Source organism: Neodiprion virginianus, chromosome 4 (genome assembly GCF_021901495.1).
Source record: "Neodiprion virginianus isolate iyNeoVirg1 chromosome 4, iyNeoVirg1.1, whole genome shotgun sequence".
NCBI lineage: Eukaryota > Metazoa > Arthropoda > Insecta > Hymenoptera > Diprionidae > Neodiprion > Neodiprion virginianus.
Window position 1 is genome coordinate 34,350,589 of NC_060880.1, and position 12,131 is coordinate 34,362,719.

At 36.0% G+C, this 12,131-nt stretch overlaps 1 protein-coding gene across 9 annotated transcripts in view; it reads left to right on the plus strand.

Moving 5' to 3' along the window:
- The window catches only part of LOC124303260 (mitogen-activated protein kinase-binding protein 1), an 84,915-nt gene that overhangs the window by 41,733 nt on the left and 31,051 nt on the right, over nucleotides 1-12,131 (plus strand). For 2 of the 9 annotated variants that reach the window (XM_046760265.1, XM_046760271.1), the window contains exon 2: nucleotides 1,269-1,559. The exons of the other annotated variants lie outside the window; for them this stretch is intronic. In XM_046760265.1, coding sequence (XP_046616221.1) covers nucleotides 1,491-1,559 — 69 coding nt within the window. In that variant the 5' untranslated portion in view covers nucleotides 1,269-1,490. The remainder of the gene's footprint in view (nucleotides 1-1,268; nucleotides 1,560-12,131) is intronic. 9 annotated transcript variants of the gene reach the window in all.

Below are 12,131 nucleotides of genomic sequence, written 5' to 3' on the forward strand. Positions count from 1 at the left end.
GTACGTTAGGATGAATTTTAATGTAATTCTACGTGGTCGAAATTATATTGTTTAAGCATATCGCGGAATGTACTGTATAAATACAGTCTCTCTCACACCTGGCATTAACGAAATAATCGATTACTTATAATACCTTTGGATTTGATAATCACGCGGAAGATAAACACGTAATTATTATTCCCAGGTGCAATTCGGCTTTTGGGTTTTTCGTTAATTATCCTCCGTTGGGCTTTAATTACTTTCATACATTAATAAATCCTGCTACACGTGCACCGATGATTATTCCATGTACGTAGAAGGAAAGAACTTGAAACGACAAATTGTTTATTTTTAAAAAAAGAAGGAATGGTAAAAAGCAACACCTTTAACCTTGAATAATTCTAGTCTTGAATTGAAAATCTCGCGCACGGTTTTCAACTGCTGTAATATATTATCAGACCGACTTTTTGATAATTAAAATTCAAAAGACACGACTGGTGAAATGACACTCTGTGTTATTTCGGTACACCGTTTGGGACATGACGTCAGTGAACAGTACGAGCTACCTAAGAAATCGCCCGGAGTTAAGGAGATTATCATTTTATCTAGTTGTATGGTATTCGACAAGTTATTCAATCATTCTTATACTCGCGTAAGTCTGAAAATAAATTTAAAAAAAAAAAAAAAAAAACACCGCGCAGGTGTGGGATTTTAAAAAATTCATTTTTGTTCGTCTTATAATATTTGCGAGTCGTTGGTTAAATATTAGTTTCAAAAAGGGGTGGGAGAATTGGACGAAATTCGTCCACGTGGCAGGATTTCGAAATTAATCATTCACGCGGAGATTGCATTATTTTTTATTCGCACCTAGGTTTGCGGCGCGACCTCGAATTCCGGCTACGAGCGAATTCCGTATAAGGTCCTCGTCTACATCAGAACGCAGATTTTTCACTTTTGCAACAGTTGAATGAGAGATGCCGCCGACCGACAGGTATTTTGCGACGTAACTCGGCGGAGATCAAATTGCCAACGATAATTATAATTTCCTAACTTTGATCCAACGATCCGGGTTATTACTAGCGTGTTGCGTGAAATACCGGTTTTGACGTTTGTTGTTGTTGTTGTTGTTGTTTTTTTTTTTTTTCTTATTTTTACTTAATTTTCCGCCTCCGATCGGTTACACGATTCTAACTATTTCTTGATTGCATCATATGTGTATACATAAATATATACACGTATGTGTTTCCAAATCAAGCTGAATATTTATACTTGATATACGTTGTTGTCAGGTATATTAAAAATTTATTATATCGCAAAACCGTTAATAAAACGACGACACGATGCAGTGGGAATTAAAGGACATTTGGTGATGGAGTGAATGAAACTGATCGTACGGCGTTTTTCCTTAAATCAAAAATTTAAAAAGAAAATAAAACGAGTCGATACTGTGCGGGTTGAACCGAAGAAAGGAGAAAAAGGATCAACGCACTGTGTAAAATAAGCGAGTGAAAATGGCTTTGATCGCTCCCAGGAACAGCTCGCCGATTATTCGGGACAAGGAAAACGTTCCTGCTTATGACGTAAGAATTTTTTATTTTTTGTTTTCAATTATTCTTTTCCAATCAATGTTAATTTTTTTTCTACTAAATACAGTACGCAGAGTTGTAATATTAATAGGCACGGATATGTCGTCGACACTTTGATTATACGGTGCAGAGGGATTTGAATTAGAAAGGATTAAATGTACAATAATTTATAAGCCAGCAGCTACCATTCGTGTCGAAACGATCGGAGTCCGAGACTCTCGGTGATAACAAGTCGATATGTCAGAGTTGTATTTATTCACGTGAATATCGCGCGGAGAGTATGCTGCAAAAACGTCACGTGCGAAATACATTCGCGTATCGTGACTATATTTTGCAGTATTTACTCGTCGTTCCGCGTTCCTTCCTTCCAACAGCTGTGCGGATGAAAATTTGAATGAATTTTTTTTATATTCATCTTACACTCACGGAGCAGCGAACACGATAAACTGAGCGGGGTGAATTTTCCTACAATTTTATACCGTTCGTAGTTTTCAATAACCAGAGTGCAAGATGCGATTTCGTTTTCGAGATGTATGGTAGGAAGAGTCAGGATCTAGATCTAGGTTCAGATTCGGTAGTAGATAGGTACGTAATAAGTGGGAGTGCAGGATACAAAACGTTGGAGTTGGGGAAAAAATTTGATGTAGCAGCAGAAAATTTTTCACGAATCGTCTGCGGTCTGAATAGAGCAGCATGGAGGAGGAAGTTTTTGTCGAGCTACGCTGAGGGAGAATTTTTTCACAATAGTTTAACGCTTTCAACCACTTTGGTACTTCGACTATGATTTAACGTTTCGCGAAATTTTCAATTGTTGAACGATAAAAATGAAATAAAATTGATATTCTGGAACTAATCAACTGCAACAGTCTATTAAAAGTTTTTCATCAATAACGTTCTTATTTTATTTTCTGTTAATTTTACGGTAAACTATTATAACAGAAATCACACATCAGACGAACGTGTAAAAATTTCATATTGTTATTACATTTGAATTATACAAACGGATTCGAATATGTGTAAGACTCATTACGTATAATCAAGTTTGAAAATTTCCCATTACACAAGGTATGAAAAAAAAGGAATGATTCAGTTATTTTCGACAACTGCAAATGATGCGTAAAATTGAGAAAGTGATCGTTGAATGACGCACGGTTTTGTTAAATGATTATTTTCCCTTGTCTTTGATCCTTTTTTTTCTTTTTTTTTTTTTTTACCGCGGTGTACACGTAGACCAGATATACGTATAAGGTACGCGTGTTGGAGATCTCTTATACATTTCACGCAGTTGTGTCAACTTCTATAATAATATCTTGTTTGACGAGAGATATACGTACGTATAAAGTTTATAATTACCATACGAGCCGGCGGAAGAAAACTGGAATATAATTAGTGTATGTACACCTTGCTGTAATATCTACGTATGACATGTATGTATGTACGTGTGTGTGTACTTAACGCCTGGCCTAGTTGCATAAAATATTTACAAACCATATAACGATAAGGAAAAGCACGACGTGCGTACAAGTAGTCACTTTTATCACAAGTTGCGACGTGTACCTACGTAAAACTTGTGCGCGTGAAAAAAACAACATAGCAAAGCTGGCATATTTTCACATTCAAGAGTGGTCGGTGCTCCGTTTTTTACCTCATTTCCTCCTTCGTCTTGATCCTTGGCAAATCTTGTGAAAATTTCTGTCACCTCTTATCCGTCCGCGTCCGTGTTGAGCCCCCATTTGCTACAATCGTCGGTCGGCTTCGTGCGGCGTAAATACACCTTAGATTGTACGTATACATCCTTATCTCTCGTGATTAACCCGCTATTTATGCAGCCTTCTGTCCGTACGTTTCTTGAAAATATGTTCCCTTCGTCTCGTGCACGAAACGTAAATGAGTTGTAAGAATGAGAAGGAAGAAAAAAAATAAATATACATGAAAATCAATGCAGGTATCGTAATTGCGACACCTAATCGACTTTGAAGACGATTTTGTTTTTTTCTTTCTGTCATTTATTATTTCACGATATGTTATATTGAAATTAACCAAAGTCGAAAGGCTTGATATTGGATACGAATATATGACGAAGACAAAGTATTACGTCTAAATTTCTCTCAAATACACTTACAATTGACCAACTATATTCAAAATTATAATTTCTCACGTCGAATCGAGCTTTTATGAACGAAGTCTGACATGCATAGTTTATTGATTCTTTACGCGGTGTCGGAGTTTTTCTTTTCCTAGTTTTTCATACGTTCCAGGTAGGATAGGTACGACGGTATCTTACGCATTATCCCCTGTGTCGTAAATTGACGTTTACGATTTTCCTTCTTTCGCAAGGCGGAGTACCAACAGATGTTCGCATTGCGTACCTACATATAAGAGTACAGCATACATACCCACCTGTTATACGCTTGCATACGTCGCATAGCTGGATAATCGTCGTTGGCATGCCGCGTTATGTTGTTTTCTGCACAAATGGGCACCTCCTGCATTATTTTTAAATAACATTAAAATTAAGCAAATAAATAAACAAACGATGTTTCACACTTTTCGCCTGAAATTAGAGTTCAAGAGGTTCCTCGTACAACAACTTGTTGACAAATTAAATTGTCGCCTTTTCTTCCTTACCGGAAACGGTGGAATTTCGTTACCATTTAGCTGAAGGCTCGATAATTTTACAATCTGTTTATCACGTGTCTACCTTTTCGACAATAACGCATAGACCGAGAGGGAATCTTGCTGCAAATGAGATTAGGATGCCGTCTAAGGTCGTTTCGCGATGCGGGTTGAACCCTAAGACGATTACAGCTCGGTAAGTGTCTCTTGTTACTCGATGCATACCGTCAAGACCGGTTACGTCGTTCGCCTTGTGTGTTTTACTTATATCTGTATAATATGCGCGTCATATATCCGCGAACCTCGTCTCGACTTTAACGTCGCAAATTTCATACCTACTTTTGAAACTTACGTAAGGTTAGTTTTTTTGTAGTATTTTACGATTAATATTATTTACTTGAAAGAAAGAAAAAAAAAACATGGTATTAAAATTCTGATTGTTACGGTAATTTTGTACGATAAGACATCGCGTTTTGTTGCATAGAGCACGAAGGATGTTTGAAATGTGAGTTAAGCCGAGAGTAAGACGGGAAATGATACAGGAACTTGAATTTCCGGATTTTTTGAAAATTTTCTCACGGTCAGAGTTGCCGTCTTTTTATCATCATTCTGACTATGAGTAATTTTTAGTCGTTTGGAGTAATTTTCGCACCGTAATATACGAGCGACAATTTTCTTTTTACACGAGAAACGAAAATTTCGGATAGATACGAAATAAAGTCCGCTTCATTGTTTCGTTACGAAGAACACGCGTTTATATAATATATATATATTTAGTAAATGTTAGTAAATATCTTATAACTTTTTTTCTAAACGAACGCAAGTTTTTCTGTTTTTTTTTTTTTCGCATTCCTGCTTTTTTTTTTTATAACGTGTGAGAAAAATTGTATTAACACGCACTCGTTTCTTCCCGCAGGCAATGGATTAGAATGCGCCGCAGCCTGCGGCAAGTAATTAGCGGTTGAAAGAGGGTCGTGCTAAATGCAGAGCTAAGGATTCGTTTAATTGGGAAGCTAACTCGACTCTTCTAAAGAGCTTTGAATAGCGTAGATACGTAAACTAAAGCTTTACGTATGTACCTAAGCCTAGAATAAGAATAGAGTCGTTTAATACGTACAAGAAGCGTAGAGGTAGGTTATCGTTTTCTTTCGTGACTTGATACGATATTTTAGCTGAAACGAGAAGGTTTGGTCGATTTCCATAGAAACGACCTTATACAGATTTAACCACTCTTGCGTCAAGTTGTTCGCAATTTTGCAAACAGTTATAAATTGCCGAGCTATTTATATACGCACAGAAACATCATCGTATTTCACGTTATAGAGACGGTAAAATTTTACTCACCCCGCAACGACAATAATTCATAGCGATAAAATTGTTTTTTCTGTTTGTATCGCCGCGGTCGGAGATACGTTGCAAAAAAAAAAAAAAAAAAAAAAAAAACTACGATTCAAGTTATCTTCAGTTACCTCTGAGTAACTAACGTGAAAAATGAGCAAATATTCGGTGTAATAATTTGTAGGAAATTAGTTTCAGGTATCGTTGCGGTGGGTACATGGGTATGCATACTTGCAAGCTGCGTGCGGGAATCATGAATTATTCTCTCTTAACAGTCGGCGAGTGTTACAAGCCCACGCCTTTTAAACTACCCATGAATATAGGTTTCTTCTCGTATTATACCTACTTACTTTGGTTATGCGAGCACGTGTGCCTATATCATGTCCCACATATTACGTACGTTCTTCTTTCGGTCGTCGTTGAGTAGGCTTTATGGTGTTGCAACTTGCGTACACACGGATACCACGTATATATACACGTCGGTATAATATGCGTGAAACTTTGCTTGCAGCGAAAGATTTGAGCATGTGGGTTGAGTTATCGTTAGGTGTTTTTCATTTTTTTACTCAACCGTCGGGCGATTTCAGAACAACGAGGAGAAAGAAAGAGATGAATTCAATTTTTTTCGCTAAATTTATAATTATTTTTCATTCTGTTCTATGGTTTTCTTTCTTTTTTTTTTTTCCTTTCTCGGTCTAATTGTGCATAGTATTTTTTCTCATTTCCAATGCATCCGGTAGGTGTTGGAAATAAAGTTATTAATCTCGACGAATGATATATCGTGTATAATATTGATATAAATTGCGCACATTGCTCGGATAATATTAATAAAGATTTCAAGTATGATAACTTTCCTGTCGATAACTTTTTATTATAATAACACACATATGCCGCGTATCTTGCGAAACGCCCTCGTATTTATTTTAACACAACCGTCGATCGAAAGTCGCGTAGGTTTTACTCTCGGAGAATTTTCTTCGTAATAATCTTTGCCGGCGGTTCGTGCATATATATATATATATAGGTACTATGATATATAATGTTATACAGGCTGATGCAGGCGAAAACAATTCGTAGACATAATTACGAAGAGTGGGTATACATATACATATATATACACACGCAAATATTCATACGAGAGAGATGTTCTTCGATTATGGGGATTGTAGAATCCTGATATCACTTTGTGAAATTTGATTGAATTATCATTGTATTTAGTTATTTTTATTCGACATGTACAGGATTGATTTTTTTTTATTTACGCTCGTAAAACTTTCGTTCATATTCATATCCACGAAACAAAATGATCCCAAGTAAGTTTCCATCATTATAATATCATTCAATTGTATCGAATTTTGATCGTCTTTGAATAAATGAGCAGTTACTTTTTGTTTCATATACAGAAATATACGTATATATTATATTACAATTAAATCGCTCAAGTAACCGTATATGAATCTAATATTTATAACACTTCGTTTTTTTCCTTGAACACCCTTAAATGTGAGATAAAAAAATATTTTACCAGTTATATGTATATATTTGAATAATTCATATCCAGCGTTTTAATTTCAAGGGAAAGAAGTAAAGAGAAGAAAAAAAAAAAAAAAACAAATCACATGTAACAGTAATACGTGACATCTATATATAATATATATATATATTATATGTTGATGCGTGGTGGTGTAAAAATTTTGAATCTATAACGGAAAAACAATGTCTCGTTTAATTAACGCGGACGATAATGATCGCGATAATTACGAGTATCGAGGATAAACGGATGCACGGATATCTGTGTAATACGTATATCGCACGTAATATATTCACCCGCGATACAACGTCGAATAGGAGAGTCTAGGTATTGTAAAGCAGGTTACCTATGTTCGACATTTTGCGTTGCGCGTATTATAATTCGTTCCATTCTTTCGCGGATGAACGATCTTCGCAAATCCGCGAGACGCCGCGATACGTTATACGCACATCGCTGAGACCTTGTCACTCTGCCGGCTCTGTATTACGTCATTACTGTTATTTCACGATATCCTCCACGTTTGCGTGTGTGGATCCGTGCCCATATGTCACACCGATCCTCGGGTTATGCATGTACGTCTCTGCAACAAGCATTCGGCACACGTGGCTTCGTTGGTGGATAATAATTGTTATTCATACGCGTTAAAATGGCCGAACGGTTATAATTTTATATATCCTCTTTTACCTCTAACTTTTAATTAATTAAATATTTACATTGCGTTGTTTGATGAATTGGATTTTTTTTGTTGTTTAATACTAATTTCTCTTTGTCCAAATATCAACACACGCGCGGTGTGGTTTTATAAAATCCAACGTTCTATCGATTAATTTTAACTTGACTTCTTCTTTTTTTTTTTTTCTACCTTGTTTCACAATTTTCATCATTTGGACGGTTCATACGTATAATCTTATACGCTTTAATTTGTGTTTTGTAATCCACACCCGCGGCGATATTTTCTCCCGTTTCGTTCATCAAACATATGTTATACGTATGAGGCATTCCACGTGAATTCGATAAATCATTTTCCCCACGCCATTTTTTATTTTGTTAAAAATTTGTCAAACGATTGTCCCAACTTTAAACAGCCCTCCTAAATGTGTTTCAGATTTTACTCTCGAACGCATTACGTATCCGATCAACCGCTATCGCGGATAATCGTTATTTAACGATCGTCTAACTGACCATGTAAAAATTCGATGCATCGAGTACAACATATATATTAACAAGGCAGCATGCGTGTGTATATACAGATATATGCGTATCTGGCTATTCTAACCTGATTTGAATTTCAAATATTTCCGCGTATTATAACCGAAAGCCGTAAGAATCCGTGAATACACCCGGACGACATTTCCAATAATAATAAAAGGAAGATAAAAATGAACAAGTTCTTCCTCGAATTCATTCATCACAATTATTTATATTATTTACACAACGGTCGATGATCGACGCAACGCTAATGTTATCAGATTTTTAATCGGGAATCAATCGAAGTCATCGACCGCTGAATAATCGTTAAAATTGTTTCGAGCGTAACGAAAAAGAAATTGCACCGTAATTTTTGTGAACAACCTTTTCTTCGTTATAGATTATATTAATACACGCAACGAAATTCTTTCGTCCTGGAAACACATTGATGAAATTTTTTTTCACAATCTTTGCACGTGATCGTAAATTTTTTTCTTTTCCTCGACTTGTCGAAATCATTGAGAAGAATTTGAAACCCGTTAAATTCGACGAATGAATGAACGTTCAGGATTGTGCGTATAATAGGTATGCATATACATATATATATGTATATATGCATGCATGTAATAAATGCATGCATGTATCGGAGATGAGTGGGAGGGACTTGCGACGCAGAATATAAACGTCAGGCTTGTTTATCGTCTACGGGAGATTCTCAGCGTTATACGCGAGGATGGCATACCTATAAAATCTCGCTGTTGGACAAGAATGAGGCAAGGACGACCGGGTGGCGCATCATCGCTAAAAATTTGCTTATACGCAACCGGTTTCGCATCGATCACGTTATGTTAGTTCCTTCTTAAATGGCGATAATATCATACCTGTTATAGGCGAGACCATCGTTATTCTGCGTAGGACCGCGATGTCCTGCATATTCTCTAGATATTCCGACGCGTATACATCGAGGACACACTCGGTTATCCGGGGATCGAAGTAATGCAGGTATCTCAATTGTCGGAACGAAGAAACGTTTCATTTGTCGTATGTGATTGGAATTTTTTTCTTTCTTAAGCTTCATTGAGATATCGTTGTAACAATTGTTTAAATATTGTTGAAATTTTAAGAAAATTTAATTCCAAGCTACGATTTTTTATATTTTCTGGTCTATTACGCGATGTAGAAACTTTTTGTTTCGTTAGAAATTTATTTTTCATTCAAACGCAGACTGTAATCAAGAATCGTGACGGTATCTACTAACTGATTTTCATTTTATGCCCTAGAATTGTATATTTCGGGTATAGTAAGAAATGAAAACAGTTAAGAACTGTGGAAATTTATCCTCGGTTCAAACGTTTCGCTGTAAATATTGTAAAAGTCGCATCTACGAATATTAGATAAAGACAAACATAGTTATCAGTTTGAACCTGTTACACGCAATTGCATCGAGACAAAATGGACACACAAAAAATAATATGCTATATAAAAAATGTTATTTCCACACTGTGCGACAATTTTCTTTTTTTTTTTATTTTATTTTATTTTTCTTCCGTTCCTTTCCGTTACACGCAGCGTTCTTTCGCTGCCGCAGCAACCGTTCGATTTTGCGCAAGACCTTTGCGTGGGTTTCGCAAATCGCATGTTTCTCATACCCCGATTATTCCCTCATTGCTCTCGTCTCGTATAATATCTCCACCTTGCACGGAGAGACAGCTGACGCACATTCTTTACGTGTCACAAAGGCACCGCGGATCACGATTATCGCTTGGACTTACACAGGTGGTTGAATATTTTTTCATACGTTACATTGCAATTTATTCAAGTCTTTATGACAATTGTGTGTATATAACATGTATACGGTACACGTCTATAGGTATAAGAGTACCGAAATTTATATGAAATTAAAAATGGAAAAAAACAGTATCACAATTTTCGAGTAAAAAAAAAGAAAACGCTAAACTATGGTTTGATTCATTTTTTTGATTTTTTACATGAAAATTAAAAAAAGAAATCTTGAAATGAATTTGACAAATGGCGATCTTTTTTTTTCAATTTATGCCGCGACTATTTTTATACTTATAAATAAAGTCTGATATATTTTAGCGTTTATACTGTACAAATAGATGGGCATTACGTACGAAACAAATACAGTCTGTAGAAAGTTGTAAAGTTATAAGAACACCATGAAATACATTTTTCTGCCGATGTTAATTCGTTTTTTTTTCTTCCTTTTTTCTGACCAAGTAAAACGAATTGAACAATAGCTCAGTTTTTTTCTTTTTTTTTTTTTTTTTTAACCTCAAATATGAGTCGTTTTATTTTTACAATTTTAAATCGATTCCGCAACCCTTTCCAATCAAGCGAAAAATCCGAAATAATTTTTCCCAAATTTCTGAAAATCGTTTATAATTCAAGCTTCTGTATCGAACGCGTTACTATTTCGAATCTGCAGGCTGCAGGTGTATTATGCGATTATAGAAAAGGAAATGATCGTTGATCGGTCCTTCGTCTGGCGGAACCGACGGAGAAACCGCGTATGGTACGCAACACGCGATGAAATAAAATACGTATCAGCTTTTCGGTACCATAACTGGCGCTGTGCATGCAGCTTCGGCAGTAAAACCCATGCGTGTATGGTTTTAATGTATGTATGTATGTATGTACGAAGAGTTGAACTTACTTTTGCACGCACGTTACGAGTGAGTATACTCGTAGGTATAACGCAACGCGCGTGTTCAAGCAATCGGGATAATTCACATCTCCAACTATCGCGTTCCATGTAACAACGTAGAGAGGTATCCATTTCCGCGGCCGTTCAACCCTCCGATTTTTAAGGGAATATATTCTAGGTTTATTGTTGGTATGTGGCCGAAGCAAGCCGAGCAGTTTTCATCATCTTGCGGCAAGGTAGCAAAAAATTTTAAAAATGGACCGTTATTACTCTGCTACTCGTTATTCGATAATATATCCTGCAGATATATAGAATTGTATGGAATTCTATTTATAATCGCCGTTTATGTCTGTATCTGTAACTATACTGTACGATTGATATGCGAAATTGGTAGTATAGTTTTTTAGCCTACAACTCTGGCGGGAATACAAGTTGTTATAAATAATCAACATCGCGTGAAGGGTAAAACTTGTATACAATCATTTGCTTTTTATTTTCATAATCCTTGTTCGTTTATTACGGAGAAATATCACTGTTCCAATATCGTGATTATTTCACTTTAGCGAAGAAATATATTGTACCTATATATTATTATCTTTAATAAACTCTGTCTGTGGGTTACGAAACTAAGTAACTCGCAGAAATTAATCGTTGCTAACTAAATTGACTATCGTGTAAAAATATCCTCGAAGCGTGTAACATACGTACCATTATACATACATCGCACATAAGTATATTATATACCCAGTTGATAGTCGTCATTTTTATCCATATATGTACATAGATAACGAACTGTAGTTGTTGAATTATAAAATTAATTAATCTATCTTGCAGACCGAATTAATTTTATTCATGTACGTTACGTGCAGTATGTTACATACACAAGCGTTACAGGTTACATATGTATTATAGATTCTCAATTAATGCGGATACCTTACGTACCCCAGCGGTTGACGGTAATTACGCGGAAATTTAATGAAACTACGACGACGTTGCAGCAGCAGCAGCCGCAAACCTAGACGACTAAATATCTGTGACGGTATTTGATGCCTCTCCTTAATTTGCACGGCTAATTCGCCGAGATAATTATACCGGCACACCACCCTATGCACGTATCTGTAACGTGGATGCTGAGTCTGAAGCAGAATTAATTATTACTATTATTATTTTTTCCCTAAGTACCAGCGAAACAGGCTGGAATTAGTCGCGACAATTATCTCGCACT